Source organism: Tetrao urogallus, assembly GCF_951394365.1.
Source record: "Tetrao urogallus genome assembly, chromosome: 11".
NCBI lineage: Eukaryota > Metazoa > Chordata > Aves > Galliformes > Phasianidae > Tetrao > Tetrao urogallus.
This window is the reverse complement of record NC_136824.1, coordinates 6,350,476-6,364,728: the sequence shown is the minus strand read 5'-3', so window position 1 is coordinate 6,364,728 and position 14,253 is coordinate 6,350,476. Positions and strand designations below refer to the sequence as shown.

The window sequence follows — 14,253 nt, the reverse complement described above, 5'->3', positions numbered from 1 at the left end:
AATTACTCTTGATTTAAACAGAATCAATATTTCTATAGAGAAGCAGGAGGAAGCGTACAGTTTTTTGTGGTTGTTAGTACAAATCCAATCATTGAGGCACTGAAGTCGACCAAGACATCACAAGCACAAAGAGGCTACGGAAATGACCTTCCTTTATCAAGGAAACACAGACATTTCTGTATGGACTATTTTTCTTTTCAGCTGCCATGTATAAGAAATCACTGTGCTCAGGGCCTACTATCAAAGCACGATGAAACAGTCATCACAAAAAACCATATTCACCCATTCATGAAGCCGCCACCAGCAGGCTTCCAGAACACAACAGCCTTCTCCACTTTCTCATCAGCTTCAAGTATACTTACCAGCAAACAGGCACCCACAGCCTGCAGAGCTGTAGCCTCAGAGAACCCTCAAAGGCTTCAATACCTGGAGTGGGATTGCAGGAGAGCACGGCGCCCTGCAACATGATGAGCGCATCCCACCACTGCTACTGCTGCTGCAATCTGCCACCTCCATCTTCTGCAGGTCAGGCGGATCATTTGTGAGCAGCGGTGATTGCTGCTGATTCAAGACAGCACTTCCTTTCCATATTAGTTGTAAATCTGCACTGCAGTCTACAAAGGGGCTTATAAGCCTTTTGGAATAGCCTACATCTTTCTCACATCGCAACCAACCAGGTAACAGAGCTCTCATTTTTAGGAGCAGTCACCCATGTTGTACATAATTAAGATGGCTCAATCCACCGACTCCTCCAAGTCATCCCTCTCATACAGACACATCCAGGCACTGATGTACTGCAGCAAAGAGGACAAATGAGTGCTCACAAGTGTCAACTTGTTTGCACACTGCTATTTCTGTTGCTCAGACAATCACTTTCAAGAGGACGTAGATCACATGAGAATGCCCTCCTGCTCCTTTGCCCCTGTGTTGAGCTTAACCATTTGTGTGTCTCCTTTCTGGCTCACTGCAAGCCCTACCTTCTATTGAGAAATTACAAAAACATACATTCTTTCCGAAAACAGGATTTAGACCTACGTTTACTGCTCCCTCATTATGAAAAGCACTCATTTTGTACAGATTAGCAATTTCTGCAGTGGTTGTAATTGTACAGGAGTACATACCCAAGGCGAACTACTAGGAGATAAAAACAAAAACGCAAATATTTACTGAAGATTTATTAACAGACATAGATAGAAACTCCAGCATTTAAGTAGCCTGAAAATCTGCTTTCATTCAGCAAAAGTCTTAACCACAGTTTGCCTGCAACAGGGGAAGCAAGGCTTACAGGATCTGACCATCCTGGGTCAATTCTTTCTGCCCTTTCAACAGAAATACCTGGGAGACAGCACTGAACAGAAAGTTTCCCTTATACCAACTTCGAGCCAAACTTTCGCTGATGGAAGCATCTCCCTTGGCACAAAAGTGAAGGACTGACCAACGAAGACCACAGTGGTCATATGAATGCCTTCACCTCCAACACAGCCCGCGGCACTGAGCCGTGTCCCACTGAGAAAACCTGGCAGGAATCTCCAGCCCCGCTCTCCGCTGCTTCACGCCCATTTTCTGTTGCACAGAAAGGAAATGGCAGCCTTCATGAAAGAACAGTGCTTGCATGGAGAAAGACTTACCAGCGGCCTTTCACCCATGGAAACGGGGCTCAAGGAAGGATGTTGACCCCAAACACAGCGAGCGGAGGAGCAAACTCAACCCCTCACCACCTCCAAAATGCTCTTGGGCCATGACTCAAACCACAGCATCACCGGCACATCCGACACATGAGAAACTACAAGCGATACTATTCTTTAGACTTCCAGAAGCAAGTGCCATCCCCGTTGAAGGAGGAGCAGAGCGCCGTATTTGTGTGCAGATCTATTCTGGTCTTGTAGTGAAGCTGATAGGATGGCCCCCAGCCAAGGAGGGGAGGAAAGCAGCAGAGGAACGGCTGCAACGACCCAGTGCAGCTCCCAGCTTCCTGCAGATACAGGCAAGATATTTATAAAAAGAGGGAAGATAAGCGAGAGGGGGAGAATAACAAATGCGCTCTGACTGGAGGAAAAGCCCTTCAAAGTTTCAGAAGCGGTCATCAGTTGGAGTGGTTTGAAATTTGGCTCCGGCAGGGCTCCAAAAGAAGCGCCTTCCCGTACACAGATAATAGGATTTATCCAAAGGGGAGAGGAAGGCTGAGGAAGAGATTGGACAAATGATCCAAACAATCTCAGTGGGTTAAGCAGAGCCTCACACTAGGAAGGGGGATCCCACAGGCGGAAGGCGGTGCAGGAAGTCAAGGTGCTGTTTCCTGGGGAAATCCCTTCACATTTCTCAGCCAGACCTTGGCTGGGACAAAGCAAACCCAGCAGCACTGCTGGCTCTTGGGATCCTACTGTGACCTTAGCCACAGCTGCGGGGTGGTTCTGAAAGCATCAGATTCATGTGATAAAGAAAATAAAATCACAATTAAAAAAAACAAAATAAAAGTGCTATGGTTATGGCAAAAAGCTAGGAAATGCTAGAATTTAGATGCTCTTTTCTTTAAGACAAATAAAACCTACACTGGATTTTAATGTTACATATCTTACATTCCTATTCAAATTTTGATTTATGGCTGTTATTTTAATAACTCACTGAAAATACGAGATCAGACAGATAGGCTGACTGTGGTCCGGGATAAACAAGGAACGGTGCCTACTGGGACAGGAAGCTGGGCTTTGGTGGCTGTTGCACAACACGTCCCTAACACTAACAACTTACATACATCAAGCCAACAGCCCCTCCAATGAAAATCCACACCCAGATTTATCACAGTCACCAGAATGTCAGAGCAAGACTCCAGAAAACCATAACAAACAAAAGGCAGTTTCCTAAGCTCATCACACACAGGGGTGTGGGGCTCCAAAGTATCTCCTTGTTCTTCAAACAAAACTGCAGGCAGCCAGCAACAACCAGCTACTGATAATGCCAACAACTGCTCATTACTAATTACAATTAATGCTTAGTGGAAATGCTATTACTCCTGAAAGGACTCAATGTGTCCCTTTTGACTGTGTGTTCCCTTCGTATCCTTTTAACAGTTGTTTTTTTTTGTTTTGTTTTGTTTTGTCCCACTGCAAAGTAAATGGAAACAGATAAGACAGTAAATCAATGCTGTTGCAGAACGTTGGGTAACACAGGCCTTGTATGGGTCTGATCAGCTCTTTGTCAACAGCCCCACTGTCTTTAATGGCATACACAGCACAAGTGCACAGCAGCACTTCCATATCCCTCCCCATTTTTTGGAATATCAGTATGTATCATACAGGAGGACTCAGAAAACACATGCAACTGACACATGGTAGAATGGGTTAACACAAATGGACTGCTCATACACAGGAAAATGATTTAAAGACAGTGTTTATATCTCAGGTGAATGTACCAAAAGCTATTGGAAAGCAGGAGAAAAGAAAAAAAAAAGAAAATAAATATTTCTCACATAAGGCAAATCTTCTCACTAACTGGAATGCTTTTGATGTTGAAGGAAACAGTTCATCGCTGCAGAAACGATGAGTAACCACTTACGGTGCTCCACGCAAATGTGAACAGCAGAGGGTTTGCATGCTGAACTGAGTTCAGGACTGCATGACTAGCCCTCCAATATCAGATTAAATATTCAACAACTGAATTCAAGATATTTAACGCTAACTTCTCAGCCCAACAATCAACACACTGTACAATAGGAAATCATACCAGAGAAGAAAGCTGGCTTGTTCCCTCAACAGTTATTTACAGACTTGCAATCCCAGGACAACTCCAGTTATCTTAACAAATGCAATATATTTTCTACATCAGAGGGTCTGAACTCTAAAACTCAAACATTTCTCAGGCCTCATCAAATATATTTACCAAACTCTACAGTGCACATTCCACAGGAATAGCTGCCTGTTGTTACATCCATTTTTGCATTTGTTTCACCTTCCTAGCTTTACCTACAAAGGAAGATCTCAGTATGGATTTTGGAGCACTCCAGGAAAAGAGCAAAAGCTGGTGCGTGCAATGAGTGAGTAAATGGAAGGTGGGAAGCAAGAATGCCTCTTGCTCCATCACGCTGTCCCTGCTGCTGTCTGTTCCCCTGCTGTAATGCCATGACCAGAGGAAAGCCACAGCATCTCAGCATCCTTTTTGCCAGGATGAATTAGCAATTAAACAACTCTAATGCAAAAAAAATCATTTGGAAGTTCAGCAATAAAGCACCTGAAACTAGATGCCTGTTGGATCACTACTACTCCCATGCTTCTGTACCCAAGCAGCAGCATCTTAACACAGATCTCTCATCAGATCCTCCATCTTTGCCCTTTATTTTCTCTGAACATCCCTTTAAATGGCAATTAAAAGGTTTATTGCTTGGTTTTGTATGGAAGAACAGAAGGAAAAACAGGAGATGCATCAGCATTACTTCAGTAAATTCTTCAGCTGCCGATTCTGGTTAGCACAAATGCAAAGTAGAGCAAAGCAATGGGCAGGCGATGCTGCACAACCTGCAGGACACCTGCGTGTCCCCAGCTGCCTCCTGCTTCTTGCACAGGGAACCACAGAGAAAGAAATAACAGAGAGGAGACTCAGAGTGCTGCCACTCAGCTCACAGTTTGGGAAAGGGTGCAGAGAGGACCAGGTCAGCACACTGTAACACACTGCCACAGCCTGGCACCAAACTCACTGCAGTCGGTGATGTTCCCAGCCCAAACACCCTGTGATTTCAGAATGCACCTGCACCACACACAGCCGAAGACAAACTGGACATTTCTGAAATCAAACGCGCTTCATGGATTTGCTGAACTGGTGTGTAAAGAAATGAGACACCAGACAAATCCTCTTGCAGCCCTGGCCCAGAAAAGCAGCAAAGAACACTCAATTGCAAAAGTAAAGTGACTGAAAACCCTTCCTCATCTGAGAGGCACCACGGAGATTACAGCACAGACATCACCAATTACTTACACAAAATCAGAACAATAGCAAGTGATTATCAAGCATTGCAAAATGTTCGCAAGAAACTTCTGCTACCAGCAAGCTGTTCCTTATGTGTGTTAGTTAATTAAATCTAGGTCAGTTTAACTTTGGAAATCTGCACTAATACTGGTTTATGGCTTCACATTCTGGGACACCATGCTGCTACCCAAAGGTTTGACTCACAGAGACACACAGAAGTGCTTCATGGTAATAAGAGGCCAGCAGAGAAAACAGAAAAGCAAAGTGAATGCAAGAAACACAAGAGACTTGTGCTCTATATCTTCCCCTATGCACTGACTGGAAAATGCAGGAGTTTTTCTTACAGACATTACTTTTCTCTTACCCTCACTCTCAGCCTGCAAAGGAACACCACACATTCGGCTTCACTGAAAGAAAAAAGAGATCAAAAGATCCTTTTGGGCTGCTGGACGGAACTTTGCTCTGCAGAAATGAAATCAGGTTACAAAATGAGAGTATGTTTTACAGAACAGCACTCCGACTCTGAAATTCAGAATACGAGCTATTTCTTGGAGCCATTTTACTTGCCTGACTTACACTGAAGAACATGGAGCTGGCAGGCAGATTATGTTACTACACTGAACCATATTAAAAAACATCAACTACTGCAAAACGCAGCCGTCCTGTTGCAGAGGCCAAGTTACTCACCCTGCCCTGGTTAGAGCCCTGCTGCCTCCTTGGAGCCCAGTCTTTGCACAGCACAGCAGAGCTGCCAACGCCCTGCAGCCAGCATTGCCCAATTTAAACATGAGGAAGCAGCAGGCTTCAACAAAGGAGCCTTCGTTTTTCAATTCACTTCTCCAGCACTGGGGAACTGTTGAAACTCAGAGAGAGCTCTGCATGCTGCCTGCTTCCCAAGGCTTTTCTATGGGAGATCAGGTGCATCCAGCCCCACCAGCAGCTCTGGGTGTATCCCTTCTGTCAGAGGATGCACACCACAAGCTCCAGCCTACAGTAAAAGAAGCTTCCAGACTTGCAGCTCTGCAATAGAAGGCATCTTGCATCCTTAAAATGAACTTAAGAGCTGAAAAGAGAAAGCTCATCTGACAAACAGAAATTCCAAATGTCACCAGCGTCATTAGTTTTTGAGAAAAATATTTACACTGCAGCTGAACCCAGACAAAACTGCATCAACAGAGGTTTTCTGTCTGTTTTTTAATGATTCCGCCTTAATTACAGCAGAACTTCACCCCTTCCCCACACTGACGAAGAGAAGAGTTGTGAAATGCAGGGTCCTACAAATTAGCAACCAAAGCGAACAATAAAATCCCCCCAAGGATAATGCAACACAAAACATGCTGCATTCATTTATTTTGCAAAGTGGAGCTTAATTACTTGTAAAAATAATGGCTCCTTTGTACAAGCTCTCACTAACATGCGTTGCTGCTCCGTATTTTGCTGAGTGGTACACACTGTGTGCCAAATGTGTGCACATGGTTTATACAGCCTGTGCATAAGCAGAGTGCAGAAAAGAGGTTGCACAGTATCCATTGTGTTTTGACAGCACATAAATAATATATACTCTTGTCATGGAGTTTGGCTGCTTTTCCCTATTCTGAAACTCACTATTTCTCTTCCCAGTATGGATTTTCAGGCACTGATCCCCTGCAACTGCAGAAAGCACCAAGCATAATGAAACTTCTGCTATGGAAACAGGCCACCTTCATTGCATCCACCGTCCACTGGAAGCTTTTGGGAGCAATAAGATGCATAGCACACCTGTCAGATGGTTAGGCATGGTATTTCCACCCAAGAGGAAAACTAGCCATAATTCTGCTTAACTCACCTACATGGTTTTAAGATGCACTAAAAAGAACTAAAAAGGGTGCTACAGTATCTCGTCTTCAAAGACGTACTGCAAAGGTCACCAGAGAAATTCCTTAGATGACACCAACAGCAGCTGTCCCAGTGATTAGCAGAGGGCAATGCCACATAACCAAGTGCTTTTGCTTCTTTTCCCACCAAGAAAGGACTGCATTGGAATTGCTTGTGAAACACATGAACAGCAGTTGTAACAGCTCTGCTAACTTGCCACATCTTTTAAAATTACCGACTCTGCTCATTCAGATCACAGTATTTGCTGTGAGCTTTATAATCAAGTTTTGGTCAATTCAGACTTTGTGATAGTATGCAAATTCTGTCAACATCATTAGTCTCACCTTGGAGCTCTTGGTTGCAGTTTCAAGATGAATTTGCTTATTCCAGTTTTACAAAGCAGCCTGCGAGACCGTTGAGTATTTTCACATTATGACTGCTGTTCAACTCACGTGGGAAAAAGAGAAACACTGCCACCATCTCTGTATTGATCCCAGCCAACAGTGGTGAAGAAAAGGTCAGACAGAGCACAGCTCCTGTCCCACCCCTCACCTTCTCCTTCACCCTGCCTGCTATGTGGTTGGCTTCACTGCCTCAGATGAAACTTAAATGCAAGCACATGAGCAACCAAACTTACTTTTTGCTGCCTCTAACATCCTGTCCAACAACTATAGAAAACAGAATAATTTACAATTTGTAGCATAAAGAAACGTTGCGTGAGAGCATGGACAACACAGAAGAGTCCTAAACATGACATTGGGTCACTGAATATAAAGTCTAAGCATTTGAAAATTCCCATCAGGAAAACAAAGTTAATAACAAAGCTTAAGAGAACTGGGCATCAGAACAGCAGACATGCAGACCAAAACTTTTACAAACAGCCCTCCCGCCCCAGAACTTATTTAAAGCTCTTTGTCTTTATTAGCTGCAGCTTTTAAAGCCAGCAAGCCAAACGTTTGCTATTCAAAAATAACTTTCCATCTTCTGACGTTTTTCTGTCAAACGCTGCAGTGAGGGCTCATGCAACAAGTTACTTGCTGCAGTTGGCAAGATCTGGCTGCTTCTCATCACCCTCGTAGAACAGAACAGTTTCTGCTGCAAATGCTTGCCTTAATTTTAACTTAAATTCTGACTTATACCAGCAGATATCTGTTCTCTACAAGACACTGCTTTAGTTCAACAGAATTGTTACCATTTCATCTAACCAAAAAACCTGTAGATCAATGAAGTACAAATGTGACAGTCACAGTCACCAGCCTGCAAGCTGCACTCCTTTCAACAGCTGTACTTGTTCGAAGACAAGATTTTTCACTTGTGTTTGTATAAGGTTTGCCTTAATTAGCTGATATTATGACTCACGTTAGGTTGCAAGGCACAGCTGGAAACAGAACAACGTGAACAGAACAGAACACAAAAGGAGAACCCAACAGCATTACTGCACTTACTTTGAATACTAAGGTCATTCTCCCATTGTTCTTAGCAATAAAGGTAAAAGTAAAACCACAAAAAAATTTTCTTCAAGAGTAGAGTTTAGCTTTTGGAATCATTACGGGGGAAGGCACCTCTAAGATCATCTAGTCCAACCATCCACCTCCAACCAATACTCCCCAGTTAGACACTCTTCAGGGATAAAGCAAAGGCAAGCACGATAAAGGAAAAACAAGCAGAGGAACCATGAAGTCAGCCTTACTCGGTCAGAAGCTGATGCAACTTCTGGTAGCCCCTCTCCAAGGCCAAGCTCACGGGCGTCGCGCCGTCGCGGTTGTGGATGCTGAGAGCTCCTCTTCCTCCTGGCTGCTGGAGCAGAAACCACGTCAGCCTCAGCAGGCCCTGCCTCACTGCAAAGTGCATCAGTGTCTCTCGAGGGATGTTCTCTGGGAATAAGGAAAGAAAAAGAAATATGAATTTGTAGGCTGCCGCTTAGGTGAATGCCATTCCCCCACATCCTTGTTACTGGAGACAAGCCACACGCATGCCAAGTGCAGCACAATGGCTGGCATGGAACTAGAGGTGCTGACAGCCAAAAAGCCAAGGAACCTAAACACTGCAGCACCTGGAAAAACACGCTCTGCACAAGCTGGCTGCGAAATCCAGGAGACACCGCTGCATGAAAGCGAGGGACTGGCTCCAGTGGGACTGAATGTGCTCGGGACATCTCGGGGTCAGACTGAAAGAGCACAGAAGTCAAAGTGAAAAGAAGGGCTTTGTGGACAGCCATGACAGCCACTGAGCTGCAGGGCTTCCCTACAGCTCCTGGCATCTTCAGGGGTGTACATTTCTCTGTACGTCCAAGCCTTTTTTAGTCCTACAGCCAGGACCAGCTTTTAGGAATCTGAGAGTTATGTTATTTAACGGAACACTGATTTGTCCCAAGGCATGAAAAAAATCAATTACAACCGAAGAACAAATGCAGAGCAGTTATGAAAGAGAACAGTTTTAGCCTCTCATATGGACATAAAAATGAGGTTTTTGATTTCCTGGCTTGACTGTGCCTTAGCCCAGCTTTTCTCAGCTTTCTGCAGTAGCACTGTAATTCTGAGTAGCAACATTTATAAACTAGTAATCTCCTCTGCTGCTTTTTATGTTTAATAACCATGACTTTCTAATTCAGTAAAAATCACTCTTGAGCCTAAGCTTTCATCTCAGAAAAGTATCCCCCCTACTCTAAAAGCTGCAGCCCGAGAACTTCCACCAGAAATGGGCTCCAGATGCACCGCTGAAATACAGTGTTTGCAGATCAAAGCGTGCTGCTTCTGCAGGAAGGGAGAAAGCATTTGGGTTAAAAAACTGCAAGAAATACAAATTTGTTCTTTTAATTAACAAAGGATTTCAGTATTGACTGGCAGCAGCAAAAACAACAGAAATGCACCAGCTGAGTAAACCATGCCAATAGTTTAATACCTTTAATATTGTAGCGGTGATTTATTGGGTTATTAATTTGGTTGCCAGCCAAATCTACACAGTAAATTTAAAAAATGCAAGTGCATAATGCCTGTAAGATTTAATTATTTTTTCCCCAAGAAGCACACCCCAAGAGAAATCACTTCTGCAGTGTGCTGTTTTCTTGCCTGCTTTCTCAAGGGACATCATTAAGGCCTTTAGTGAAAAACAATGCAAAGAGAGGGAGTTATCCCTGCCTGACACACAGGCTTTTCCCACTTTCTGGATCAGCTCCTGAAGAACTGATCTGTATTCAAGAACTACAACTCCCTGGCACTGTCTCTCTTCCATATGACTCCACATAGGATCTCTGGGCTTCAAACCAATCCCTCCTCCCTAACATCCTTTTATTACTCTCAAGCAAAATCATGTTATCTTGAACACAGGAGTATGTCTGAATGGAGGTTCCAGCTGACCAGAGAAAAAAGAAATAGCTGGTCTTACTCACAGACAAATTCTCAGCCTATGGGAGAGTAACAACAAGGATTTTGGTATGGAGTGCATCAGGGTGTCACGCTTCAGAAATAAACAACCCAACAAGGTGGTTAATCAAAGACTGTCAGCTTTGGGCCTAAGGTATAATGAAAAATAACACAACAAAAGGGAAAAACTACTGATGAGGCTGCAGAAAGGAGGAAGTGTGGATACAGGACTGGACTTAGCGAAAGCATATGGCCCAAGTTTTACCCTGTGAACTCGTACTTGCACAGAGCTCCCACAACAACTGCACTAATAAACTGGCAGTATAACCAGCTAGCATAATTAAAACAGTACAACTCTTCCTGCCACGGATGTAGGAAGCACCACAGCACTTCTGCTGGAGCAAATGACTGCTGTTCAAGTAAAGAACATGTTGCACTGGTCTGACCACATCTGGTGCAGCAAGGATCATCTCCCACTCCAGCTGCCTTGTTGAAAGGGAACATCATCTTCCTAACTGAAACAAACAGCCTTGAACCAGGGCAGACCTGAAAAGCATAAGCATGGATTCCTGGATCAAAACACCTCTTCCTCCTTTAGCTGAGAGCTGCACAATTAGGGAGCAGCATCTTCTGCTTACCAGCTCTTGGTTCTCCAATAAAAACACACACCAACTGCAAGTTTGGAAAGGTGCCTGCAACCATGCATCCCCTGATCCACCTGGGTACCTGTCCCTACATGTATTTCCATAGAGGAATTGCTTCTCCTACTTGTCCCAAACGTTCAGGTGATTTAATCTGCTCATTTGAATGCACTTTTTGAAAATACTGTCTTTTCTTCTCCACTTTTTAAAAACAATCTTCACTACTGTCAAGTTAGTGAATACAGGTGGATGGAGGTGGTTACACATGCAACTGACCTGAACTCAGCACTGCCCCAGTGCCTCTGCACAACCACGAAGTGCACAGAAGATGAATACAAGACATGGAGCCTTGCCATCCTGAGCATATTAAACACAGACTCATTTTCCAGGTCCATTGGAAAGGATCTGCCTGACATACAGACTGGCTCCAGGCCATCCTAACAGATGGGTATGGATGATGGCACCAAAGAGACAAAGTGCTGCACACACAACAACTGCAGGGCCCTGGGCAATGGCTTTAGACGGTTCTGGAGTGTTTAAAACTCACACAACTATGGTGAAAAGGAGTGTGCCATCTGTGGACTGGATTAACTACTAATATACAAGGAGAAATACATCCGTTGGTGCACGGTGTTGCTCAGAACAAGCCAAGAGCAGGTGTGCACTGAGTATAGAAGTGCTGCATGATGGAGATGGAAGGAGGATGGGCAGCATGCCTACAGCCATCCCAGCTCTGAAGATCTGAGGCTTGTAGCGTGGGATGCTGGAAATTCAGTCAATAATTACAACGTCTTGTCATGGTGCAAAATTCCTTTCGCAGCTATGGAAGAACAACAGAAGCTTTAACCAGCAGTGGCCAGAGCTCCTTCTCCTACCACATCACGCATGAGCTCCTCATCTTAAAATGGCTGTCCTGTAAAAAAGGTTCTTGTAATTAGGAAAACTGTGGAAACACAAGACACACGATACTGGAAAGACCAAAGTTGTTTTTGTTCCTTTCTTGTTTCCTAGTAATAGGCAAGAGTTGAAACATATGATTATTGTCCCATAATGGCAGGGCACTCTAATCCAGCTGGCAAAACAGAAGACTTTAGATGTATTATTTCAATTTTTTTTTCTTTTTTTTTTCAGCTGTGACACATGAACAATTTATCTGAATAGCTAAGGTCAAAATTTCCATAGAAGAATATCAAATGTACTTTGCTAACTGTAAATGATTAAGGCTTAAGGTGCTTTTAGCACTAAATAAAAAAGCACAGAAGAAAAAAAAAAAAAAAGGTTTGGGTATGACACATCTGAGAGCACACAAAAAGAACTTGCATTGTAATCCTGATTAAATAAAAGGGAAAAAAAAAAAAGAAAGAAAGAAAAATCAACTAACCTCTGGATTTCTTTTTAAAATTTGCTTCTTATTTATTTAGAGAAATCCATGCTGAATGGCTCAGTTTACCCTCCATACCTTGAGACAGCTCAGTGAAGAAGAGAAAGCCATGGACTGGAACAGCTCAAAGAATCTCTTGCTACTCTTCCCGAGATAGTGACTTCCCCTTGTTTCTCACCCAAAACCATGTATTGTAAGCAAATTCTAAGGGCTGCCATCAAATCTTGTTTATGGCTGAAAGGGTTCTCAGTGCTCAGATCAACCCTTGAGCAAAACCCCGAAACAAGCCGTCACCTGGCACTCGGGAAGGCAATGGTACTAAAGGAAGGGCAAGGTGGAGACACAGAGGTTGGAGTTATGAGTTCAGTTAATACAAAATGTGGGTAATTCTTTTTTAATCTTATAAACAAGACTTTTTCAAAGCACACTGAAGGACCTTCATGTCCCTACTCCCACTAACACCTAAGGGAACAGAAGCACCTTAATGCCAATGGTTTCTCAGCCACGGACACCGGCTGAACATTTTCTGCTTCCTATTTTGCAATGCAGAGTGCTTTAAATTCAGGGAAGGAAAATATTTTTTTCATCTTATCAAGTAGCTGAACAGACTGCTTTGTGCTGTTTGCTCAGAGAAGATCATGCCCATTTATACTGTACAAGCCTTTATCAGAGGGCAGAGAGAAAGGTGAGAAGCAGATGGAAAGAACACCAGACTCAGGGAAAAGAAAACTGGTAACTATTATCCTGAAAGCATTTCAGTAGAAACTATAAACAGAGTGCAGGAGATGAACAGATTAAAGCTTTATGTCTGGAAAATACCATCAGCCACCTCCCTTTAACGTGCTCCAGTGGAGAAAAAAAGGTAGCTCCTAATTTCATTGTAGTCAGTCCTGAAAGTTTGTTGTTTTTCCTTCCTAGTAAGGCTTTTTTGTTGCTGCTACTGCTCTCTTCAGACATTCTGTTTCTGTTTTCAGTATCCTCTTGAGATCTTTCTGATCTCTACTGATGTGGTCCATTGCACTGAATACTGCAATCCTTCTGGGTTCCACGCACCGTTATTAAACGTAACTCCCAACTATTTCTGACTGGGCCAAGGCAACTTCTTCCCCACCACCTCCTCCCCATTGAGCTCACAGAGCTTTATTTCTCAAGAAGCATTATTGCATATGGATGTTTGCTATTCAGTGCTTCTGGGAAGCTGCACATATTCAAGACGTCTTCAAGACGTCAGTAACTGCATTCCTAAGGCCTGGGAGCTGCTAAGTGTTTTATCTGCTAAGACGGCATTCTGGTTATCTGCCTGCAATCGATGCTATCTTGCAGCTCATCAAAGGGACAGATTTTCCCAATGTTCTCATGGGGAATCACTTGCTCTCATGGCTGATCATCACTGCACTCTGAAAGCACCAACCTGAAAAGCCCACACCACCAAAACCGGAACCAGTCTGGATTTCACCACTTATTTTGATGAGCAAACTGAACAGACTGTTTCCCAAAAGAAGTTTTGAAAGCAGTCTGTTCACTACTGATAGATAACTCAAGGATTAAGTTCTCTAAGCTTTCCATACCTTAGGTACTCCCTTATTTTTTTTGTCATCTTTTTCTCCCTACTGCAGCACAAACAAGCCATAATTATTACTCAAACCTCCAAATATTCTGCTCTGGTTTTCTAGTTAGTTTATTTTCTGCTTAATCATTTAAAATAGAAAATTACAGTCCTGCATTTATGTTGCATATATCCTCAGAATACGTATTAAATTTTGATTTCTAGATATAAAGTATAACCCATCTGTTCAATTTCAACAACAGCCCTCTGAATGTCACAGGGAACAGTAAATAACCCTACGCTTAACAGTACTAACAACTATGTTCTTTAGAAAGTTACAGTGCACTTGCAGTAATTAAGACAGACATGATAACACAGCACCTGAAAGTAATGCTGTGTTTGGAACACCATGGTAACAAAAGTCATCCTTAATTACAGATAGTCTGAAATAAACTTGGGATGCCATCTGAGTTCATTCACATGAGTTGATGATTAAGGGCAAAGCCCAGGAAG

General features: G+C 43.2%; 1 protein-coding gene across 1 annotated transcript in view; it reads right to left on the bottom strand.

Annotated features, from left to right (window-relative positions):
* AKAP13 (A-kinase anchoring protein 13) overlaps positions 1-14,253 on the bottom strand; it is a gene marked incomplete at both ends in the record, with an annotated part of 140,776 nt that overhangs the window by 94,226 nt on the left and 32,297 nt on the right. Inside the window, one exon of the mRNA XM_079540951.1 lies at positions 8,501-8,684. Coding sequence (XP_079397077.1) covers positions 8,501-8,684 — 184 coding nt within the window. The remainder of the gene's footprint in view (positions 1-8,500; positions 8,685-14,253) is intronic.